Here is a 26,682-nt window from a genome sequence, read left to right on the forward strand (position 1 = left end):
TACTATTATATTTTACCATGCGGTTTCGTGAAGCCACCATCTTCAGGGATTTATTAGTAACATTTCATAATTTCATATTTTCTACCAACTCTAGTACCTAAACCTAATACCTATGTCACAGATTAGAGAATAGTTACTTCTATGTCTAGTACACACTAGAATTTACTTAAACTAGCTTTGCTTTACTATTACAAGATGGCGTTAAACTAAATTGAAATATATTTTATTTGTATTTTATCGTCTCCATTATATGTTTTAGTATACAGTCAAAAATAATAAATAATAATACTTTTGCGTATGGTGTGTCTAGCATGTAATTTTTAAATTCCATAATAAAAATTAGAGCTTTATTATTATGTTATTCATTTTCTTTACCTCCCTTCCTTGTCGCTAGAGGCAGCTCAGTAGATTTCCGCATGCGTACTTGGCTTCCTTTTTTTTCAATGTCCCTGAATTTCATGAATGGCGCTCGTTCACAGCCAGTCGTCAGTACAATAATAAAAATTTAATTTAATGTTAGAAAATGTCAGAACAAATAACTTTTAAAAATAGTAAGGAACCAATTAGATAGTGTTGTGAATAGAAGACATTGGGTTTTCCCGCTCAAATTTGACAATAAAAAGTAAGTAAATGTAACGTTTGAATTTGGAATTATATTTACTGTTTAGAAACGGAACGTAAATATGTAATTGGTTAGTTTTTCTATTTAAATTTTAATTACATTGCGGTTAATTTACAAATAAATATAACGTGCATAGAGGAATCGTGCCTATATTTTAAACGCCGTCTCTATTTCCTTGAAAACAAAACTGCGGTAATTTTATCGATTTGACACTTAGCCCAATTCAATGTTGTAAATCGTCTCTATGCAAACTTTTTATACAATACGAATGGCCTTGAGAAATTAATTTTCTTGTAGTTCAAAGATAACCCTATAGGTTACAATTTAAAATTCAATGTTTACCTTTACTCATTATACTTAACTTCATAAATTTCCAAATAAAATGATTGGTATATATTTTACAAAAATGTACTTGAATATTTATTGAACTTGTATGATGTTGGAAGTTGGAACTGTCATGACAACTGCCCTATTGCGTAATTTTCTTGCGAGTAAAATATCGGAACGAAGAAAATTAGAATCTATAAAGTCCCACCATATAATATTATGTTTTATATTAAAATAAAAATAATAAAATAATAGATTTATATTAAATTAAATAAAGTCAAGTAAAAATAATATAAAAGGGATGTGAAGTAACGAAGGATAATAATTAAATAGGTAGTCGAGAAACGTCTAGGTTTTTAGGTCAAGAGTTCGTCTGCCAAACATATCATTATGTGCCAGACGATTCGTCTGCTAGGAGCGAAACGCAAGAATTGCGTGAGTTAAATACCTACTCATTTAATATACAGTGTTAGTTATATTAAAATAATAAATTTATATAAATTATTATAGTCTAAGAGGCAGTGTAACAAAAACATTATATGAAATATAATAGAGAATGAATCAAAGCAGTAAGTAATCAATTTTAATTTTCTTTGTTCCTCTGTTACATTCATTTTTAAACATTTTCATTTCATTAGGTTAAAGATTATTAATAAATAAAACAAAAATTCGATATCAATATAAAAAAAAACTGATTGATTTTATTTTCTTTGATTATAAAAATATTTTTTATCTGCAGCAAGTACAATGTCAAGTAGCCCGTTCCCTTACACCTGTGAGCTATGCGGCGCAGAGGGGTTGACGGACGAAGGTATGAGGTCCCACACCTTGGAGGCCCACGTGGCTGGCAGGCCAGATTGCCCGTTCTGCGACTGTACTGTACCACAACCACAGCTCGTGAGCCATGTGCAGAGAGTCCATCTCCATTATCTAACACCGGAGAGGGAATTAATGGCGTTCATAGATGACCAGAGTCCGGGGTAAGTTGCTCAGTAAATTTATATATTTATTACTGATACAAATATATTGAATTTAAGTACCTTACTGTTAACGAAGTCAAAATAAGAGACTTTAATATTGAATGTGTATGACAAATTTAAAAAATTAATAACATTTTAGTCGTTTTAGTCTTTGTCGGTTTATCTTCGAAATGACACTGCCGATTTTGGATGGGACAGGCAAAAATTTTTTTGAGTTTAGTTAGTAGTAGGGATGTAACGATACATGATTTTGCCGATACGATACCGATACCACAGACTAATAATAATATACTACGTATACAATACGATACCGATATTTGTAGTAGTGTATCGGCGATACTGATACCGATACCGATATCGATGGCTTGGTAGAAAAATAAATAGTGAATTATGCATAAAAAGTTACCAACATTTAACAGAGAATCGTATTCTTTTAGATAAAAATGCCAAATCAAAAAACAACAAAACCATTTATTTTAGTATTATTATTTTACAAAGTCAGTTAAACTTTAAGTAATACACATACAATCAGTACCTAATAAAAGTTTACTATTGGTAGAGTTTTTTCAGAAAACAAAGTGCGCACGCGCGGGCGGCCTCCCGCATCGTTCATTGGGCGCGGTTTTTTGAATTGTTTGATATCGGTATCGGTTGTTTTATTATCGGCGATACCGATATTATATCGGCTTGCCGATTATATCGGCCGATATATCGGTATCGGTATCGGTATCGTTACATCCCTAGTTAGTAGCATCTGAAGAAAATTTGACAAAATTCTGATAATTCTTAAGTATATGCATAACGCTGGCTTGGCCAAATAAATTAATAATACATCATAATAAAACAGGAATCGAACTAAAGAGTTATGGAACAGTTTAATCCCAACAAACGCTTTAAACTACATATTATGTATTACGTTATAAGCCGCTTTGCATCGTGTAGTGCAGGGATTATTTTTAAGCGAAATATTTATGTTTTTAACAAGCTTTGTCGGCGGTATCACAGACTTGTTTTAATAAAAAGGAATTCTGGATATTCTAACTTGATAATAATTACACCAGTGGAAGTTCTATCAACATTAGTCCAGCCCTTAATATAATATTTAACTGATACCGAAATTCAACGTCTAACCCTTATCAACTTTCTAATTATTATCATTAGTAAGATAACAGGATGATATCGATTTATAATAAAACCTCACAAGCCCTCATAAATCTCCGTGCTTTGTTAGTTATTTTGTCTGTAATAAAACCGTGCTTTTCATGTCCACAACGACAATACATTGTTAAACGATATATTCTTTAGCTACGATACAATCACTTACCGCTAAGTAATTAACCATAAAGGTCTCCAGTAAAGCTCCCGTGTTTATGACTTCGTAAATGTTTCTCCATTCCACATAAATTTTACGGTAACATCATTTTAGGTATGACGAGGATTCAAAAATGACCACTACAGATAGCTGTAGCTATAACACGCCAGGGTCAATAAACGGATGGCACAGCCCTGTAGAAGTTTCAACTTCGTTCCATAACGGTGCAATTTCAAAGAATAATTACTATCACAATGGTTATCAAGAAAAGGATAACTCGAATTGTAATCATAGGAGTGAAAAAGATGAAGAACGGTTCTCGCGGTCACCGAAAAATATTAATCTAGTTAATGGTATAAAAAATATCAATATTAGTAATGGCGTGACGGGGAAGAAAACTCGGAGTAAGGAAAATTCGGTCGAAAATGAATTATTGAATGGACACGACAAAGAAAGTAAGTAATCGAAAGCTCGTCAAGTTAATCTGTATGGTATAAACTACCTATTAAGTTCGTCATTTAATGTTATATTTTTGTTATTATTGTAGTGAAGCACTACACGATAGCATAAGGAATTTATATCTGTTTCCAAAAGAACTTTAACAATTTTAGGTCTTCACTCGAGCCCTACCCACAATAATATGAATAACTATGATGGTTCGCCTAAAAATAGTAAGGTAGGAAAAAATTAAAAATAATTTATTGTAACTACTTACGCAATGGAAATTTGATTATCTTAACATTTTCTGTTTTAGCTTTCTATGGCGAGCGCTGGACAGGGGTCGCCTTTACGATCGCAACTAGCTTTAAAATTGAAATCGAATACACCAAAGAAATTAGCACCAACTCCTAGTCCAACTGTTCAAGTTAGTAAATTTTTTGATAATTGATACCTCTACTAAAATATATTTCAAATTCATTTGTTAACATTTCATTGCTTTATTAGAGAAAAATATTATTTTAAAATTGAATTATGCAGATTTATGCCCAATATGCCAATAATATTATGCTTATATCACAGAATAAAAATCAATTATTTATTCTGTGAACAGCGAAAACATGACTGTTGCTTTACCGCAGTCAATGTCAAGATACATCCATATTTTTTTTTACAAAATATGTATTGGCGGTAAATCTTCAAGTTGAAAATTTTAAAAATAAATTTTCTAAAAGTTTAGGTGAAAAAAATTCTCAAAATATTTTCAGTGCCTCTTATGTGATTTTACATCAACATGTCCGCGGAAATTGGAAGAACACATAAACCGAGCGCACTTCGATTTAACATCACCATCGGTTATGGGAAATGATAATTCTAATATCGATAACGCGACTTTGGGACTTCTAAATCCTACAATAAACTTGGATAATCCAACTTTGGCGTTGAGTGCGATGGCTATGTCACCTGGGCCCCATAGCTCGTCATTTCAGTGTCCAATATGTGAAAAGGAATTTGCAAATGGATCGGAAGTAGAAGTTCATGTTAATGTGGAACATCGAGATATATTGAGCCCTCAGAAAGCTGTGAGTATATAATTATAATCATACTCAGTATTAATCCAATGCAGTTTAAAAGTTAAATACAACACTTAACTTTTAAACTGCATGATTGTAAATATAACAGAACAATCTGTTAGTATGTCGTAAACACGATCTCGAAGTGACTTGTTTGTAAACATAAAAGCTTTTACATGAATAATCTTAAACTAGCCAACACCAAACATTCTTCATCTAATTTATTTACTTCTAGGAAAGAATTAATTATATTAATAAGCAAGTTATCACATTTTTAGGACCAAGTGGACAATGCATCATGTGACGATGTTGTTATGATGGAAGAGAGTCCTGTTAGCAACTGTCCAATTTGTTGTCAGCCGCTTCCACTATCACAACATGAATTGGTAAGTGTATTTGAAACTATTCTAGAAATATTTTGGGGAGATTTTACAATTTCTTGATATGTTATGTTTAGCTTACCATTAAATAACAAATGTATGAAAAATGAGGTCAAAAGATGAAATTGGCCCTCACTGTTCTTAGTAATAAAACTGCAATATTAAGCATATCTGCAATTTTAATCATCTGACCAAAATTCAACTTTAGAATCTATAAAATCTTGATTGAATCCACTTGGAAATTAGCCAAGCTCTGTCGGTTAGTATGCATACTAGTATAAGCATTGAAACTTAAGTGAAATTTTTACTTTAATCCATTGAGATATATACATATGGAGACGACACCGCCTACATCACTTGAGCGTTTTTTTAATGGTTTTAAAGTGAAACGCATCAAATATGCCTTCGTGTGTGTTACAATATTGCACAAATAATACAAATAATATGGAAAAGTGCAAAGGAATAACTTTCATCGGTAAGTACCTAACTAGATAATAATTTTTAAAACTTATAGAGCAAAAAAATGGTGCACAGATTTTGTTCGTGGTGTCTCCTCTATACGTAGTAATATTATCTCAATGCTTTAATCAGAAGATATAGCAGAGCAATTACAACGTCACACGGCTATGAGATCAAGAACTTATAGCATTAGTAATTTGTTAATTCACTACTGTATAAATTGTTCAAAAATTGTAGGTAATTAAACTCATTAAAAATGTTTATAGATTCAACACATAGAGGAGCATTTTGAAAGGGGTGAAGATGTCGGAGCTTCCACTTTATCTGATGCTGAGAGAGAGGCACAGAGGACCAGGGAAGAACAGGAATTTCAATTACTCAGAGTGAGTTTAAATATTTTTAAGGTTAAATATGAACCAAATTATTGTTTTAATATGCATGAACCCAAAACAATGTTTTGTCAATGTTCAAACTTTTTAGTTTTGATTTAACAATAAGATTAAATTTAAGTTTGTAGCATATATTGTAATTAATTATTAAGTTACCTACATTTATCACTATTTGTAGGGATTTTAAATTCAACCTAGAAAGGTTTTATTCCTTACAAAATGATTTTATATGTCTACCTTCAACAATAAAATAATAATCGACTAAAAAAAATAATGAACACAACTAAGCATAACCAAAACGACAGTTATGTCCGAGAGCCCAACGGAAAGTGTGTCAAATCAGCGTTCAGCTCATTTTTATAACCACCCACTCGGTTCGGGTTGCCAGTTGGGAATTAATTTATAACACTATAATTTATTAATAACTAGCTTTCCGCCCGCGGCTTCGCCCGCGTTTTCAAAGAAAAACCCGTTCCCGTAGGATTTCCGGGATAAATCCTATCCTATGTTCTTTCTCAGTTATCAAAATATCTCTATACCAAATTTCATGCAAATTGGTTCAGTAGTTAAGGCGTGATTGAGTAACAGACAGACAGATAGAGTTACTTTCGCATTTATAATATTAGTATGGATAATTAATAATTAAACTGCCTATTTTAGGCTCAATATGGTATGGAAGAAGATGAAGAAGGCTACAGTAGTAGAGCAGCGAGTAGCTTGAAGCGAGCGGTGTACAGTGGAGCCCTATCTGTCGCGGGTTACTATGAACGTAGTGTAGGGCTCCGACGGGCCTCCGCATCCGGCCTTGATACAGGGTGTTCTAAAACTAGTGGTATGGACAATTTTTCAGATAGCGTGCAAATTAAATTAGAAAAAAAAAATGTGTGCGTGTACTAGTGTCTAGTGTACACACGTAAGAAGTGAAACTTCTTTATGACCTTATTTTTCAAAAAATAATTTACTATATGCAACTTTACAGAAATACGTCAATCACGCGTTTAAGGGATAAAAACAAGATGGCGCGTAACGAAAAAATGTCACACTAAACTTTTTTCCAACTCCGATAAAGAAGTTTCACTTCAAAAAACAATGATTTTTCCAAAATGATTTATTGTGATTTTAAATCATATTTTTATTCACTTTATGTTATTTAATCCACAGGTATTTTAGAAAGGATAGTGCAACTAAACGCTCAAAATCCAAGTATAGTTAAAACATATTTGTGTAGTGCGGTGGACCACTATGCCAGTACATATGGAGACAGAGGCTGGGGCTGTGGATATAGGTGAGAATTTATAATAAAATACAAATAAATTGTTACTTGTGAGTGCTGAATAAAAAAAAATGTGTCCTGGAAGGAAGTTGTGCTTTAGGTTGGATTTAAGTAAAATGTAAGTACTCTATATTGAAACCACAGAACAGTAAGAACAAATAGAAGTGTGATGTGGGCGTGGCCCACGTGTCACTAGTAAGGTAAGATTACCTAACTTGCTCTCAGTTGTGCGCAGAAAAATATTTGAGTCGGTTGTCAGCTGTCAAACCTTTTTTCCATATTTATTCATTAATCAGGGCGTATTGTTCGGTATTAGAGTGGAAAAATGATAGCAGACGAAATAATATCAGCATTGGAGGCATTTCATACCATCGGTAAGTCTTATTTTTATTTATTTTACATATAATATTTTATGTTATAACTACGCTTGCCGTAATTTGTCAAAAATTTATAAAAATATCTAGTCAAAATGAACCTTAGGTCATAAGCAATTAGTACTATTATAGATTGAACAGCAAACAAGGCTTTCTGGAATATTATTGCAATAAACAAACGAATGTCGGTTTAGTGATGGTTGTGGCGCACATCGACAGTATCGATACTTTAGAAAAGACAAACATTATAAATATTAAATTTTATTTTATTTTTCCTTAGCTTTCATTTGTACAATTTATTTATAGATTTCCCAATAAGGCTAATTTATAAGAGAATTGGATAAATGCAACGGGACGTGTTAACTGGATGCCGAACAGCACTAAGCAGTCTAACAAAGGCCACCGATACATCTAACCTACGGCATTTCCAACATTTAAAATAATGCATATTTTCTGTTTGTATTTTGTAAATATAGATTTATACTATTATATTCCATTTTTTATTTAATAATAATAATTCGTACTTAGTAGTAATAAACATACTCCAAAATGTGACACATTATGCTATACTCATAATAGAAAGAAAAAAAAAACGGGTTGCACTCCGGGAGTGCCGGCAGAAGTAAAAACTTGATTATTAACGTTGAGCATGTTTGATATTACGTCTTACGCTTTTTCGATCAGGTCACGTGTCCTGACGCGAGTTTAAGATTTTATACCCATTACAGAAAAAGTGCTCAACGCGCCGCTAAAGAAGTTTTCACTTCAAAAACGCACAAAAAAATTATTTAGGTATTTGTAAATTATCGATAACTAGCGACCCGCCCCGGCTTCGCACGGGTGCAATGCTGATACGAAATATACTACAGAAAAACTGTGAACGTTGTATAATATAAAAACATAGCGGCCCGCTCCGGCTTCGCACGGATAGCCGGGCGGCCGGCCGGTACCGCCGCAAACGCTACGTCCCGCAATTTTTAAATCTGTAATATCTTTGAAAATATTCACTTAAATCATACGGTGTAAAGGGCCATATAGATCGATATTAAATGTACAATGTATTCAAGGTATTTAATTGGTTAAGGATTAATGCTGTTTTGGTTAAAATCGCTTTGAAAATTAGCCATTATTTGTCGTAAAAAGTAAATGACAAAAAAGTTATTGTGGGTTATCCATAAGAGATAGACATATACCATCACGGACTTTTCTGTAGACCTTTTCAATGTGTATAATACTTAGTACATTATTTTGATAAAACTCGTAGGGTTCAGCCTGCGTTTGCAATGTAAGCGGAAAACATGTAATTTTTTACGACATCACATTAGAAACCTCAAAAATAAGAGTACTTCTCCACTATTTAATGGATGGTATTATACATATAAACCTTCCTCTTGAATCACTCTATATATTAAAAAAAACCGCATCAAAATCCGTTGCGTAGTTTCAAAGATTTAAGCGTACAAAGGGACATAGGGACAGAGAAAGCGACTTTGTTTTATACTATGTAGTGATAGTGACAAGGCTGACATCCCTTAGGGCATAGCATCAGGTTAATATCAAGTTAATGTCATTAATGTAGAGTGACACAAATTTCAACCTTATCTCTATGTGTTGAGGTTCAAAGTTATATCTATTGAAACCTAACGCCCTCTGTTGTTGAATAGCTGAATGTTTTCGAATTTGGAATTTCTGAGCAAAGAGAAACAAAACAGCTGATATACCTAGGGATGTTATACTAAAATAAACTGTAACATCGTGCGTGAGGGTACATATTGAAATGCTGAATTGATTACCTAAGTCAGTTTTTACTCAAATCAAGCTGTCCAATAAAAGGTATAGTTTACTTGTAGTGTACTGTTTAGCTATCGGTTTAAATGTGTGGGTTTGGCGACAGTGGTTTTCATACTATACCCGGCGCGGTGAATGATGATCCCTATAACAGTTCGTCTTAGTGATTGCTCGTATGATGGGTCCTGTCGATACTTTACTATTTTATAGGCAAAGGCATGGTTTGTATTCAGCCACGTCGCGTCGGTAAACATGTTTTTACAAATATTATAAGAATTTTTTTAATAGAAATGAATTCTTAACTAATTTTTTTAACGTCTATTACGGGCTGGCCACGGACACCGGCGGCGCGACCGACGGCGCGACGGGCGGCGCGGCAAGTCGCGCGGCGCGGTAAGCATGCCACGGGCAGTTGCGTTCGCCGCCGCGACCAGTGTAGACGAGGAGACGAGATAGCTTTATCAAAGTTAGCTCGACGTTGTTTGGAGAGTAGCAGCTTTTATGCTCAAGATTTAATGTTTGGAAGATATAGTGGAGTACACGAATTAAATAGAAATCGTGTTACAGACGGAGAATTCCACCAAAAATATGAAAAATATAGGCATGATGAAAAATTATGTTGCGGGTGGCTAGACTTCCAAATAGCTGGTCTAGCTAGAATTTCTACAATAAAAGCTTCCGTCTCCATTTTCGCGAAAAAAAAACAAACTATTTTAAATTAAGTTCGCTCCGGGAGTAGTCGCCGCGTCTGCCGCTCGACTCCGTGGCCTGCGCCGTAATAACTCATACATTTGTTTCGATCGCTAGTCGTGCCGCGCGATTCGCTCGGGGAAATTCGCCGGTCGTCTCGCTGGTCGCCGCTGCGCGTGGCATGCCCAGTACATTTCCATACATTTGATTCATTCGCAAGACGCGCCGCCAGTCGCGCCGCGCGAATTTTCGCTATAGCGAATTGTCCGTGGCCAGCACGTTATGTTGTTGTTGTATTAATTTAATTTTTTTAGCATAGATTAAGTAGGTAAGTAAAACGAAAGTAAAAACATAAAAATGTGCCTTATCATTTTCACGTAATTTTTAACCTGTTTAACACAGTGTATATTATTTTATCATGAAAATGGAATCCCCCATTTAATTTGTCTATAAAACTTATGTTATCATAGGTAAGTAAATTAACGCGAACGGTAATTAATTAATTAATTATGCTGCGATCTTCTGTTCCATTCAATAGTGAATGAACTACAGCTTAAGCATGGAAAAAATGTGAACTCGTTTCCATTATCGAAATTTGTTTATCGATACTTTCCGCACTAGTCGATAAATGCCAACGATGTAAGTTTTGTAGGACGTAAACGTAAAGTCAGATTGATATAATTTCTCGTAAATGTTAAGAATTGTTATAATTCCAACGGAATATCATTGTTTTGGCATAAAGCTACGTAAAAATTAATAAATGCCTTTTTTAGACGCCTCCAATACGTTTCTAATTTAATGGTGACGCCATTACAAGTTTGTCTCTTGAGAATAACTGTCAGTGTCATAGGAATCATCATTCGCCGCGCCGGGTATAATTATGACATTATAGCACTTCTATTTGTTCTTACTGTTTTATTTTTATTTTATTTTATACACTTGAAAGTTGAAACATATAAAATACAATGTAATGCTGTAATTTATACTGTGTGTTCTTATGGTGGAATAAATTATTTTTACTTTATTGCGTGTGCGCATAGCACACATACTCGTAGTTCCACTTGTTCGGTGCAATGACCACCGAACACCCTAGTCAGCAATACTAGGTATCGCGGGCGGCGTTTAACATAAATTAATGCAGTCCACAATCAGCAGTCCACAAAATAACATATTACCGTCGCGACGCGTACATAACATTAACATTAAACATATTATAACATAACATAAAAATCTAACAGAATAGTTAACATATAATATAACAATTATTTACAATAGCATTAACAGTAACATTAGCAAGTAAAGTATAACAGTGTTTTGTAACAAATAAGTAGAACAGTGATTTTAGTAATAAATTAATTAGTGTCAATTTTAGTTTAATTCTATAACAAATCCCTCCAACACTAGCCACGCAGCCCAACACTGGGTCTATCGCCCTACATATTGGTCCTTCGAGCTATCGTAGCGGGATCACGGGATTCGGGAATTTACGCCTCTCGTATCTCGTTGAGAGTCAGCGCCGCCGGGCTGACGCGCTAGTGTTGTGAGTAACAGTGAGTGAACAATTAAGTGGGTGTAAGTTGTAAAGCTGTTGACAGTTCCAGAACAAGTGAGTTCGTTCCATTATTTTTTTAACTAACAACATCATGGAAGACATTTACGAAGCGCAATCGGAGCTTTTCTCTTTCCTAGAAAAGCTTTACATTAATTTAAAAAAGGATGGGGAAGAAAGGAAAATGTCCTCAGGGTATATTAAAAAGAAGTTAGACATTTTGGAATCATATTGGTCTGAGTATCAGGCCAATCATGAAAAATTATTGCCCTACGAAGACAGGGAGCGCCCTTACTTCGCCCGAAGGGAGTACGACCGCTGTAATACACTATACCTGGAAATTAAACAGTATATAGCTAGGGTGTCGAAAGAATTGGCCACGAAATTTCCAAAAACATTTACAAGCACATATAATCAAGGGGAAGGTCCAAGTAAGCAACTAACAGAAACAAATGAACAGACTGAACAAGGTGTAATTTCATCCGCACCCATTTCAATAGGGTCAAGTAAATTGCAAGAGATGTTGCATAAGCAAGCAGTTAATTTTAAAGCTTTAATGAGAACAGTGAACAGCATTGATTTAGAAAAAATAACAACTAAATGGAAATTTGAGGATGTACTACAGCAATTGAACTCGCGATGGGGCGTAATAGACTCTCTGCACTGGGAGATTGATAGTATTTTGGATGGGGAAGACCATGAGTATGAAAATGCCTTCACTCATCACGAAGGTATTTTTGACCGACTCAAAGAAGCAATCAACACCAAGCTTTGGTCTGTATCCCACAGAGAACATATTACACCTCAAGTTGATATACCAATATTCACGGGCAACTATCAGCAATGGGTTTCCTTTAAAAATTTATTTAATGAAATAGTACACTTCAACCCCACCTTATCCAATGCACAGAAAATGCAATATTTAAAGAGCAAAATTAAGGGCGATGCTGAACGCCTCATTCAGCATTTGCAAATAAGTTCGGAGAATTATATAGCATGTTGGGAAATTTTGAATCATAGATATGAAAACAAAAAACTAATATTTGCATCACATATGAATATGATTTTAGGCCTGCCAAACATGCAAAATCAATCGCTAGTACAACTTAAGAAAATGTATGATGCCACAAAGGAGAGCTTAAATGCAATTAAAAACCTAGACGTCGACATAAGCTCTTGGGACCCCATTATAGTACATATTTTAGCGCTCAAATTAGACAATGAATCTCATTCCGATTATGTGGAATCATTAAAACAACCAAGAGAGCTACCGGTTCTGCAAGATTTTTTGGATTATTTAGAGAGCAAATTTACCATGTTAGAACAATCTAGAAGAAAACAAGAACCTGGCATTCAAAAATCTTCGTATATAAAGCCCAACTTCTATCCGACATATTCTCAAGAAATTAATCGTCTGCCAAATTATGTGAGAAATAACAATTATCAAGTAAACCAGCAAAACTACTCTGGAAATCGCCACTCTCCAAAGCCTATTATGAAAACATATCACTTATCATCTAAGATTAACATAACTTGCCCTCTCTGTAATTTAGAACATGGATTATACAGATGCAGGACATTTTTAGACCAACCGAATGAAATTAAATTTAAAACATTAAATAGATTAAACATTTGTATAAATTGTCTATTTTCGCATAATGGAAAGCCTTGCTCATCACTTCATCGGTGTCGGGTATGCAACCGAGCGCATAATACGATTTTGCATGACGCAATAAGTCAGCGATCGTCGACCTCAGAACGGCCAGTAATGTCCAAAACAATAAGCAATAATTCTTCGAATAAAAACGGGGCCAACATGTCACACGTGTCGCAAAATGATGTTTCAGAAATTTTGCTTTCAACAGCTATGTTAAGGGTACGGAGCAGCAATGGTACATATATAACTATGCGAGCACTCATAGATCAGGGGTCACAAATATCACTGATAACAGAAAATGGTGCACAACAATTGGGGTTGAAACGGGAAGCATGTCATGGGGTTATATTCGGGGTTGGACAAAACAGAAACAATTGCAAGGGAAAAATTAACATTAAATGCGCGTCGATATACAACAACTTTGAATTCAACACAGAAGCATATATAATGAACAATTTAATTAAAAATTTACCAAGTTTAACATTTGAAAAACCAACATGGAATTACATAAATAAAATAAATTTAGCAGATCCGGACTTTAATGTAAGTAGACCAGTGGACTTATTGCTTGGAGCAGATATTTACTCAACAATCGTTTTAGAAGGGATGATCAGAGGAGACTGCACAACACAACCACTCGCTCAACAAACACATTTAGGGTGGATTTTATGTGGTAATGTGCATACTTTTCAATGCAACATGGTATTAACAAACATGGACAACATTAAACAATTTTGGGAAATGGAAGAAATCACGGAAACAGAAGAATTATCAACAAAGGAATTAGCAATAGCACAATTCAAAAATTTAGAGAAGAAATTAAACAAACAACCAGAGCTAGCACAACAATACAGAGATTTTATTCACGAATATCAGCAATTAAATCATATGCGTCGATCAACAAGTAATTTATCAAAGGAAATATTTTTACCACATCACTCAGTTTTACGACAAGAATCCACCACAACCAAACTTCGGGTGGTATTCAACGCTTCAGCGAAAACAACAACAGGGAAAAGCTTGAATGATGTTATGTGTAAGGGGCCTAATTTACAACAAGATTTACAAAAACTAATATTAAAATGGCGTCAATTTCGATACGCATACACTGCTGACATCGAAAAAATGTACCGGCAAATCAAAATTCACGAAGATGATCAACGATTTCAAAAAATTCTATGGAGAGATTCATCGGAGCAAAGTTTACAAGAACATCAACTAACAACAGTCACATATGGGACAAAATCAGCACCTTTCTTGGCTATGATGACGTTAAGGAGGTTGGCAACGGATGAAAACGTATCCTTTCCCGAAGTAACAGATATAGTTATGGAGTCATTTTACATGGATGACCTGCTCCATGGGTCACATACTATTGAAGAGGGTCAAAAACAAATTTACCAATTAAATCAATTGTTGAAATCAGGTGGATTTACGTTAAGGAAATGGTCATCAAATGAATCTGAATTATTAAGTAGCCTGAATAACGAACAAAATGCTGACACAAACATTTTTAGTTTTAAAGCTGAAGGGATCACTAAAACGTTAGGATTACAATGGAACTCGTCAGAAGACATGTTTACATTCAATTGCAACATTAAATTAAACAATAACACAAATAAAATCACGAAAAGAATACTCCTGGCTGAAATTTCAAAAATTTTTGACCCATTAGGCTGGTTAGCCCCAGTAGTCACGAAATTAAAATTATTATTTCAATCCGTATGGCAAGAAAAGCTCAATTGGGATGACGTCATACCAACTTATATACAACGTGAATGGTTTAAGTTAAAAGCGGATATTGAAAACATCAACAGTATTAATATACCACGTTGGATAGGCTGTTCGAAGGGTGGACTCATCGAATTGCATGGTTTCTGTGACGCATCAATAAAGGCTTACGCAGCAACAATTTATGGAAGGATTTCAAAAAGAACAAATAATTACACAACTGTTTTAATCGCTTCGAAAACTAAACTTGTACCACACAACAAGTCCGTCTCACTACCGCGACTCGAATTATGCGGAGCTCAGCTACTTTCAAAGCTAATGTTAAAAGTTATTTCATGCTATAATGAAAACAATATTAAGATGTATGGATGGTGTGATTCTATGGTTGTTTTAGGATGGATATATGGTGATGAAGCTCGTTGGAATACGTTTGTATCGAATCGTGTAAAGAAAATTAAAGAAGTAATGTTGCCTGACTGCTGGCGTTATGTGAAAAGTGCAGAAAACCCAGCGGATGCGGCTAGTAGAGGCCTAACAGTTTCACAATTAAGGGATAAATCCCTATGGTGGAAGGGTCCATCGTGGCTATCACAAAATAATTATCTAGAAAATATAGTTAGTAAAAATAATTACGAAACCAACCATGAAACAAAAACATACGTATCGGTACCCATAACAACAATTCAAGAAAGCATAATTAACAAGTTATTAGAAAAATATAATTCAATTAATAAAATAACAAGAATATTAGCATGGATACAGAGCATTGACACCGAAAAGCAAGCATCGACCTACATGTAAACACATTACATTGCAAGAATGCAATACAGCAAAATTGCGAATAATCACGTACAACAGACTGAATTTTATAATGACCTACATAATTTACAGATAAATAATCATTTAAGTTCAACAAGCAAGTTATTAAGTTTAAATCCGTTCTTAGATAAAGACAACATTTTACGTGTCGGGGGAAGGTTAAGGAATAGCATCATACCTTACGACGCTAAGCATCCGATAATCATCCCGCATAATCATAAATTAACATATTTATTAATTGATCAAGCTCATCGTCTTATATTCCATGGAGGCTCTAAATTAACATTATATACATTAAGAAGAAAATATTGGATTTTGGGTGGATACAAAACAACGGAGAAACATATAAGAAGCTGTGTAACGTGTCGTAAGCAGAATCCAGAGTTAAGAAACCAACTTATGGCAGATCTACCAGATTCACGCTGTAACCCCGCCCCTCCATTCTACCATACAGGGGTGGATTACACAGGATTTGTGGACGTGAAGGCCAGCCAAGGAAGATCTGTACGGACAACAAAGGGCTATATAGTAGTATTTGTAGGCATGGTAACAAAACTTTCTAATGACATCTGGAAAAGATGGAAGTCAGAATACCTCATTCAATTATCAGCAAGAGCAAAATGGCAAAAACAACAAAATAACATAAAAATTGATGATATAGTGATAATTCATGACGATAATTTACCAGCAGGAAAATGGGCTATGGGAAGAGTGGTCGAGTTACATCCAGGTGGCGATGGGTTAGTTAGAGTAGTGATGTTAAAAACAAAAAATGGGTTTGTAAAAAGACCCTGCAATAAAATATCAATTTTACCGGTGAGCTCGGAAAAACAAATAACAGAAGACAAAGATCAACATCCACAAAAACAAATTAAAAACAGCTCACGGAAAGGCTCACAAAGTTTCTTATCCCTATCAATTTCATTTTTAATTTTTTTTAAATATCTTAACGACCGCAAGTACAACATGTCACCCTACTAGGAAGGAGTAGAAGCATCCGAAAAGATTACAAAATATTTGCAAAAATCATGTGATATTATGTAGTATGGACAATAATGCACGATGTCATATGATTCTAACATCATGAACAGGTGTAGTTATTATGTTACAACGACGTCTTGCTGAATCAGGCACAGCCAGGCGCACGCGACAGGCACGCGAGACAGCGGCGCGGCCTTATCAATGGTGTGGGTTATGTTGCAAATTCGGCGTATTGGACGAGCGATTCGCGGAACAATATGGAATGGACATAGAACATAGTGTTAGTGATAGTGTTAGTGTGTGTTAGCGTGTGCTTAGAAACTCTAAGCTTTTAACATTTTACTTTTAGATTTAACAACATACATTTAGAATTTTAAGTTTTCATATTTTACACTTTATTTTAGATCAAACAATTTATAACATTTTAGATCTTTAAAGTTTAACATAATATTTTTAAGTTTATCATATTTTAAAGTCTAAGTACTATTTTACTTTTCGATTAAGCAAACATCAATCTTAAACATTTTAACATATTTCATACGTCTTATACTTGTATCATTTCAACTTTTGTAACATTTTCATCTCATACTCATCTTTGTCGCCCGGGAGCATGTTCGGTGCAATGACCACCGAACACCCTAGTCAGCAATACTAGGTATCGCGGGCGGCGTTTAACATAAATTAATGCAGTCCACAATCAGCAGTCCACAAAATAACATATTACCGTCGCGACGCGTACATAACATTAACATTAAACATATTATAACATAACATAAAAATCTAACAGAATAGTTAACATATAATATAACAATTATTTACAATAGCATTAACAGTAACATTAGCAAGTAAAGTATAACAGTGTTTTGTAACAAATAAGTAGAACAGTGATTTTAGTAATAAATTAATTAGTGTCAATTTTAGTTTAATTCTATAACAAATCCCTCCAACACTAGCCACGCAGCCCATCACTGGGTCTATCGCCCTACACCACTAAAGTATATCTGGCCAAATTTATTTTATAAATTCAGTGTTTTTGGAAATCTTTTGTTGTTCGTAGAGGTCATTATAGACTAAATTATGTATCTTGTCCATATTAATACATCAGTATATTAGCTCTATTATTGGAAAATTACAAAAAATATTTAAAGAATGGTAGCGAAGCATCTGTACAAAAGTCCAAATAATATATTTTCCTCGCTCACTGAAAACAATTTTGCAGGAACATGCAAATGGTGCTATCGTCTCTCGTCCGTCACCCGGCGTACAGCGCGCGGCTGAGCGGGTTGTGGGAGCGCGAGGGGGACGGCGTGCCCTCCATCCCGGCGCTGCAGCGGCTCGTGGAGCGCGCCTGGGCAAGGGGCTTCGACACGCAGGTGGGGCACGGCCACGGGGCACACGGGGGCACGGGGCACACGTGTGGGAGCGCGAGGGGGACGGCGTGCCCTCCATCCCGGCGCTGCAGCGGCTCGTGGAGCGCGCCTGGGCAAGGGGCTTCGACACGCAGGTGGGGCACGGCCACGGGGCACACGGGGGCACGGGGCACACGTGTGGGAGCGCGAGGGGGACGGCGTGCCCTCCATCCCGGCGCTGCAGCGGCTCGTGGAGCGCGCCTGGGCAAGGGGCTTCGACACGCAGGTGGGGCACGGCCACGGGGCACACGGGGGCACGGGGCACACGTGTGGGAGCGCGAGGGGGACGGCGTGCCCTCCATCCCGGCGCTGCAGCGGCTCGTGGAGCGCGCCTGGGCAAGGGGCTTCGACACGCAGGTGGGGCACGGCCACGGGGCACACGGGGGCACGGGGCACACGTGTGGGAGCGCGAGGGGGACGGCGTGCCCTCCATCCCGGCGCTGCAGCGGCTCGTGGAGCGCGCCTGGGCAAGGGGCTTCGACACGCAGGTGGGGCACGGCCACGGGGCACACGGGGGCACGGGGCACACGTGTGGGAGCGCGAGGGGGACGGCGTGCCCTCCATCCCGGCGCTGCAGCGGCTCGTGGAGCGCGCCTGGGCAAGGGGCTTCGACACGCAGGTGGGGCACGGCCACGGGGCACACGGGGGCACGGGGCACACGTGTGGGAGCGCGAGGGGGACGGCGTGCCCTCCATCCCGGCGCTGCAGCGGCTCGTGGAGCGCGCCTGGGCAAGGGGCTTCGACACGCAGGTGGGGCACGGCCACGGGGCACACGGGGGCACGGGGCACACGTGTGGGAGCGCGAGGGGGACGGCGTGCCCTCCATCCCGGCGCTGCAGCGGCTCGTGGAGCGCGCCTGGGCAAGGGGCTTCGACACGCAGGTGGGGCACGGCCACGGGGCACACGGGGGCACGGGGCACACGTGTGGGAGCGCGAGGGGGACGGCGTGCCCTCCATCCCGGCGCTGCAGCGGCTCGTGGAGCGCGCCTGGGCAAGGGGCTTCGACACGCAGGTGGGGCACGGCCACGGGGCACACGGGGGCATAACACTAGTTGGGTACACATGGCAAAATGTATACACATGGGTACACATGGTTAAATGTGTACTCATTGTAATATGGGTACACCTGGTAACATGGGTACACATGGTAACATGGGTACACATGGTAATATGGGTACACGTGGTAATAAGTGTACATATGGTAACATGGGTACACATGGTAATATGGGGTACACGTGGTAATATGTGTACATATGGTAACATGGGTAGTGGGTACACATGTGTACCCTACACATTAAGCTGAAGGAAAGCAAAAATAAATTGGTGGTCGTGAAAGCAGACGATTATTGCATTTTCTGTATCTACATATCGATAAAGCAAGGTAAGGTTCGCTGTTTTTCCTATTCACTCGTTCAGTTAAAAAATTATTCAGGCGTAGCAAATAAAAGATCCTGTACGTTATATTAATATGTATAATGTTGTCTAAAAAAATACTCTGTCTTTTATACTGTGTCTTGATCAAAACAACAATAGTAACAATAGTATTATTGTTTCCAGGGTTCAGAGCAGCTGGGCTGCAAACTACACAACACAAGAAAGTGGATCGGCGCGTGCGAAGTTGTCACCGTGTTGTCTTCACTCAGGATAAAGTGAGCTTTTTTTTTATAATTTATACTTGCTATTGTTACCTCTTGCTGTACTGCATTTTATAATTTAGATTTTGAAGTAAATAAACACTTATTTCACTTTATAAAATTTATTTTAATTACAAAATTACGTCCACTTCCTACCTAGTTTATTTTTTTATTATACAAAATATCATTGATATTTAACGATCATCCCTAAGAACGATGAAGATACTATTTTTCTTGGGTATGTTGCCTTAATTATTTTTATATATTTTGTTTAAAATAATTCTTATTGAGCACCATATTATTTACTTTTGTTGAATTATTTTACTCCGTCATGTGTAAATATCGATTATAAATAATATCATTTAAATATCTTTTCTAGGTGTTCGTTAATCGACTTCCACAAGCCGACATCAGCGGACGGCAGTCACCCGGCGTTATTCGACTGGGTTCACAAATACTTCCACGATGAACCGACGGCTTTCAAACCACCACTGTACTTACAGCACCAGGGTACGTTGATGTATAAATAAATAAATACATAAATAAATATTTCAGGACAATTTTCACACACGGCACGATCTGATCCCATACTAAGCTTTCGCTTGTGTTATGGAAACCAGATGGCTGATAAACATACATAATTATGTAATTTTATTACATACTTATATAGATAATTAACACCCAGACACAGAGCAAACATCTATGTTCATCACACAAATATTTGCCCCGGGTGGGAATCGAACCCACGACCTCTGGCTTGGAAGGCAGGGCCACTACCAACCAAGCCAATCGGTCAGTCGTATAGTGTCCTAGTACCCTAAGTGGTTTGTACCCTAAGGGGTTTGTGCCCTATGATAGTGCTGACTGATTGTACTGTACCTACATCACCAGTATAAGTAGATCTATAGTGTTAAGTGTGTTCTAGTGGGTGCACAAGCACTTCCACGGCGAACCGACGGCGTTCAAGCTGTACTTTTTATTATTTTATTTATATATGTTTAGATAGTGTATTTGAATATGACGTAATATGTGTAATAGAATATTTTATTTAGTTTTCCTTGTTTGTATTGCCTTGTTTTTGCTCACCCACTTTTTGTTTTGTTTATTTCCTATACTTTAAGGGTTGCCTGGTAGAGATCGCTACCTAGCGATAAGGCCGCCTTTTGCTTGTTTTATATGTGTTGTGTGCTTTTGTATTTGTATTTATTTTTTAAGCAATAAAGAATTTTCATTCATTCATTCATTCATACTTACAGCTTCAGGGTACATTGGAATATAGTGTCATAGTACCCTGAGTGGTTTGTGCCCTAAGTGATCGGTACCCTAGGTCAGGGCTTTCTGTTTTTATTGTACCTGTAGTATACATCGATTTAAAGTATCCTCGTGTTCTAGGTGATCGGTGCCTTCACTCTTTGTGAACCGTATATTCGTTATAATAATTATCGTCATTATGTTATAAATGTATTTATGTCCTTGTCAGGTCACTCACGCACAATTATAGGGTACGAGAAGCACAAAGACGGCAAGGCGACGCTACTTGTGTTAGATCCGTCACATTCCCCGGCACAGGTAAGTACTCTTATTAAAATAGGTACATAAATATTATATTATCAAAAGAAAGTTAGAGAATTTTGTAGTTTTGTTATATTCATCTGAACACACAGTAAGGCTTGATAAATATATTTCGCGAAAAAAATAGAGCGGATTTTGATGACACTTGACTGTCGTGTAGCTAATATAAATAATACAAGCTATCTACTACTCGTTTTCACCCGCGAAAACTCAAAACTCCGAAACCGCGCGGAACAGCTAGTTTTACATAAGTATGGATCTACAATCACTTTATTATTTATCTTTACAGGTGCGTGCGGTAACATGCGACAGGTCCGGGGGCGGAGCCCTACGGCTGCTGCGGCGCGGAGCCCCGGCGCTACGAGCGCGGCAGTACCAGCTGCTGTGCGTCACCGGCCTTATACAAAGTGACCGGGAGTATGAGGTATGGAGCTGAGAGGAGACAAATATACGAATAGCTTGTTACTATAGTCTTGACGTACCCTTGGCGTATCGCGTAGCGTGTATCGCGTAGCGTGTATCGCGTAGCGTGTATCGCGTAGCGTGTATCGCGTAGCGTGTATCGCGTAGCGTGTATCGCGTAGCGTGTATCGCGTAGCGTGTATCGCGTAGCGTGTATCGCGTAGCGTGTATCGCGTAGCGTGTATCGCGTAGCGTGTATCGCGTAGCGTGTATCGCGTAGCGTGTATCGCGTAGCGTGTATCGCGTAGCGTGTATCGCTAAACTAAATTATGGAATGCGAAAAATGCGTGGAATAAATTATAGATATATTTTTGCTGTTTAAAATCGAATGCTATGTGTCATTATGATTGATTTTCTATCCTTTAAATCTACAATATGACTTTTTTCAACTATACTGTATTTATTAAAATAACCGCCACTTTTAATATTAATATAAAAGGTATTCCATTTCAGGCAAGCAAAGTGCTGCAGTCGATCCGAATCCCATAGACCCAGTACCACGAGGCCCGACTACAGTGTACCGCTGCAGTAAACACGCATACACACATTATGTACTTTATTTATTTACTATAGTCCTTTTCATTTAGGATGATTCCTGTGACACTTCATCGTGTTCCGAATTACGTATTTTATGTTTAAAAAGCCAAAATAATTTTAAAGCATAATATTTTTATTTTATGGCGGCATTATTACCAAAAATATAAAAATGAAACATCTTAAGCTTATAAATCAAAAACAGTATTGTTTAGTTTAATATAATGAAAAATAAAATAAAATAACACAAAAATATAATACCTACGCAATTCGTGTACATGAAATGGATCGTTGAAAAATCATAGAGTTGGAAAATCATATTATCGGCGCCCATCTTGTGATCGTTTGTCAATCGAGTCAATCGTCTGTACGAGTACGTCAGCCTTGTATACAAGTTGCATTTTTATATTGATACTTTACGTGGTATTCTGTTATTTTTACTAATTGTTATTGTTGACTTTTTGTTGCTGTTGTTTGCTAAGCTTCCTTAGTTAATTGTTGGCGAAATGCCGAAAAAACTAATTTTGGTACTTTATTCAAATCGATTTCATTTCCATATAGAATATTATCGATTATCGAAAACAATTGATACGATTTCAGTAACCGACATCTCTACACGTGTCAAAAATCGATGTGTCACAGAAATCATCTTAGGTGGAAAGGACTATAATGTACATGAGTTATAATTTATTTAAAATTATTGATTTTTAGAAGTTATGTTTGTAAATGTAAAAAAACTGGTTTTAAAATTGTTAGTTTTATTGTTGTAAATTGTTTTAAAAATAAATATTGTTATAGTTTTGACTTATGTAAATTTATTTTAAAATGTGTGTTATATTTTAATTTTTAATGTTGATTTGTGTGTAATTCGTTCATCGTTGTTTCTTTCTTGAATTAATATGTAATTATTCATTTATAGGATTATAATAATGTTTTAATATTGCTAAGTGATCGTAACTCATGTACATTTTAGGTACTTAAGAACTTATGTGATATTAATTTCAGTATAGTGTTTAAATTACAAATAAGACATATTCACATTAGTCAATAGAAAATAAAATTATGATATTTATCTACCAAGCAAGTAAAATGAAAACACCAATTTTGTTAAGTAATCTAATATAGTATTATAAGAAATAACAAGCGAGGCCGGGTTAAATATTAGTTTTAATGTAATAAGAATGTACTGCGACACAGCTACCTAATTGATGTAGGTAGTTGTTAACAAAACGCAGCAAGTCAACGACTATTAGCAAAGTGAGGGTAGTTGGGTCGAATGTCGTATAAACAACGTTGAAAGCATGTTTTGACAGGAAATAGTGACAACTATTCATCCACAAAAATATTAAATCAAAAGTTACGTCTAAAGCGCGTCACACACGGTGAAGATACTATAATATTTTATGTTAAGATTCTCTTATAATATAAAATATTACAGTATCTTAAGGTATCCGGTATCAGCGTTCTGACCATCATTTTTCTTTTTGTCATTGCGTACTAAGACCCCTGTAGAACCGCCATCCTGTTACAAATGACCCGAAATTTTGTGTCAGTATCTCCCGGCCTATAGATGGCTTATCGCTTGGTATTTTAAGATATTGAAGGTAAAATATATATTATGTGTGTTATGGCTCATAGGAATTGTATGGCGAGCGATAATCGGAAATATGCTCTAAGATAATATATATTTTATATTATCTTCACCGTGTGTGATGCGCTTTACAGTATTGTAAAAACCAAAATTACTATAACTATGACCTCTGAAAATGCTCTCATTAAAAAAACAATTATTTCTTATTTGTAATTCAAACACCTTGTAATATTAAAGTTAATTTATTTTTAAACCTATGTTCTACCTCGTATAGTTTGTCAATTAAGTTCTTAGTCAATTCCTAAATAAAATCACAACGATGAAACATTTGGATTTATTGTAATTATTCAATATTTAATTAATGGCATTTTGGTTTGAGAACCTTTGCCTTGTTAAATTATTTAATACACGGCTCAAATTGTTTCCCATTATATTTTAATTAAAAAAAAATATGTGTGCGTGTACTAGTGTACACACGTAAGAAGTGAAACTTCTTTATGACCTTATTTTTAAAAAAATAATTTACTATATGCAACTTTACAGAAATACGTCGAATCACGCGTGGTAGGGATAAGAAAAAGATGGCGCGTAACGGAAAAATGTCACGCGTAACGAAAAAATGTTACACTAAATTTATTTCCAACCCCGATAAAGAAGTTTCACTTCAATTATGCTTATATTTTGGTTAAAAAATTACTGATTTTCTAAGGCAAAGGTTCTCAAAGTTATTCTGTATTAGTAATAAATAATTTAGAATTAACAAGTATGCTTCATGACATTGCCTTGGATAGACATAGGTAGGTAAGGTTAGGTTAAGGCACAGGCTTTTTCACAATTTTCCATTGTTTGCACATAGTTCCTAAAGGAATTGGAAGGGAGTGTAAGGGAAAAGGAGTTGCAGGTAAATCTAGATATAAATGAAATTTTTTATGTTTTTTTAAAGTTATTTTCATCGAAAAGAAACTGAAAATATTCTAGGAAAGTTCCAGCCTAAGTTTATTTTAATAAGTACAGTTCGTTATTCAAAATCTCTTTTTTTTGGTCAAACTTCACACTTCTTTCATGATTTATATCTTAAGCATTTTCCTTTATAATTAAAATTAACAAAAAAAATTCTTAATATTAAAAAAAAGATCATAAATGATAAAATAGTTTTAATTTTACAATTATATCTAGATTTACCCGCAAAATACACAGGGTTAAGGCGGATCAAGAATATGGTGCCTAAATATTTATTGTTAATCTCGCTTTGAGAAACGTGCGATAAATTGTTTCTTCACAAACTGCATACAAACATAAAGTTTAAAATAATTGAGAGTTATTTTTAAGAATTAAAAATTACAGATAAATAAACAAAATGTGTGTATAAAAAATACGGGCCAAGCATATAGGCCTATATTATAGGCAACATGTTTTTGAAAAAAAAACAAAGGAATCATCTGATGTAGTAAATCGACTAAATCACAATAGCTTATTTCACTAGAAACTTAATAAGAATTTAAAATTACAGAGTTTTTATGCAATACTTATATTTGTGAAGAAATAATTAATCGCGCGTCTCACACGTATCGCACCTTATTTTCGTCTAGTCCGTAGTTATTGCATTCGATGCACTGAGTTACCACTTCCATAATCTTACCCCGCTATTTAAAAATAACTAATTTATGAAAAAACTTAAAACGATGTTACCAGCATTGTAAATATTGTTAATAGAGGAATAATTAAACATTTGGTTATAAAAAGATAAAAAATTTCCATTTTTTCGAGAAACTAAAATTTTTGTCTTCTTAAAATTTTATTCTTTACATTAAGATGAGGTTTTTATTCTGTCAATAATTTATCTCTTATATCCGCTAAAGTTATGTAAAAATTGTATCAAAATTGATAAAATTGCTTGTATCTGTCACTTGGTGTTTTAACTTAAATATCGTCAATTATGTGTAAATTGTATAATTTCGTTTAATGTAAGGTGAAATGAAATGGTTTTAAAACTATTTTGATTCGCCTGTAAATGTGGAGTGGTGTGGCTATAATAATGACTACAAAAACATGAAAATGAATAAAAAAATAAGTTGATTTTATTCGTATTTTTTGTTAAATTTGAGTTTCCCTTATGCTATTTTCAGTATTTATTTAAAAATATATACAAAATTTAAATTGGTTATTAAATTATTTTCAAAAAACCAAAAAAAAATGACCAACATCACTCCACAATGTTATTGTTGCGTAATTTTAGCGAATTGACCAAATTGTTTAAAATGTAAAATGTTTAAATTGTTTCTAGACTATGATTGGCATCCGGGCGGGCGTGAACCACTTGCAGTATAGGCTATTTTATGTACGAGTTTGCAGAATATATTATCAATAAAAAAAATTTTTGAATCCCATGCATTTTTTATTATTTATGCAAAATTTTAATTTATTTTATTCATGGCAACAAAGAACAGTCTGAAAGAAACATAATTTTTGTAAGGGAAACTTCTTTAGGCGCGTTGAGAGTAAAATTTGAAGGACGCATCATGACAATACCGTCACGTAAGACGACGATCTGAATGTTGCCAAAGAAGTTTCACTTCTGACACGTGTGCTCATACACGCTCTTTTTTTCTTTATTTATGACCATCTTTTATATAGCAGA

General features: G+C 35.8%; 2 protein-coding genes across 2 annotated transcripts; both read left to right on the plus strand.

Annotated features, from left to right (window-relative positions):
• Window positions 1-491: 491 nt before the first annotated feature.
• LOC149901397 (zinc finger-containing ubiquitin peptidase 1-like) lies at window positions 492-22,489 on the plus strand. The gene is made up of 16 exons (XM_090111638.1): window positions 492-622; window positions 1,689-1,929; window positions 3,356-3,696; window positions 3,853-3,917; window positions 3,996-4,106; window positions 4,447-4,761; window positions 5,031-5,138; window positions 5,858-5,974; window positions 6,641-6,812; window positions 7,142-7,265; window positions 18,062-18,215; window positions 19,809-19,900; window positions 20,265-20,395; window positions 21,366-21,454; window positions 21,747-21,881; window positions 22,373-22,489. The coding sequence occupies exons 2-16, from the start codon at window positions 1,697-1,699 to the stop codon at window positions 22,406-22,408; spliced, it is 2,223 nt and encodes a 740-aa protein (XP_089967764.1). The 5' UTR covers window positions 492-622; window positions 1,689-1,696; the 3' UTR covers window positions 22,409-22,489.
• On the plus strand, window positions 11,446-17,149 carry LOC149901398 (uncharacterized). The gene is made up of 5 exons (XM_090111972.1): window positions 11,446-11,715; window positions 12,725-14,737; window positions 16,268-16,407; window positions 16,550-16,601; window positions 16,953-17,149. Exons 2-5 carry the CDS (start codon window positions 12,736-12,738, stop codon window positions 17,147-17,149), a joined length of 2,391 nt encoding a protein of 796 aa, XP_089968098.1. The 5' UTR covers window positions 11,446-11,715; window positions 12,725-12,735.
• Window positions 22,490-26,682: the final 4,193 nt, after the last annotated feature.

Source organism: Colias eurytheme, chromosome 17 (assembly GCF_061535395.1).
Source record: "Colias eurytheme isolate Ceu_HAF_F1 chromosome 17, ilColEury1 Martin Lab GWU primary, whole genome shotgun sequence".
In the NCBI taxonomy this organism is placed as follows: domain Eukaryota; kingdom Metazoa; phylum Arthropoda; class Insecta; order Lepidoptera; family Pieridae; genus Colias; species Colias eurytheme.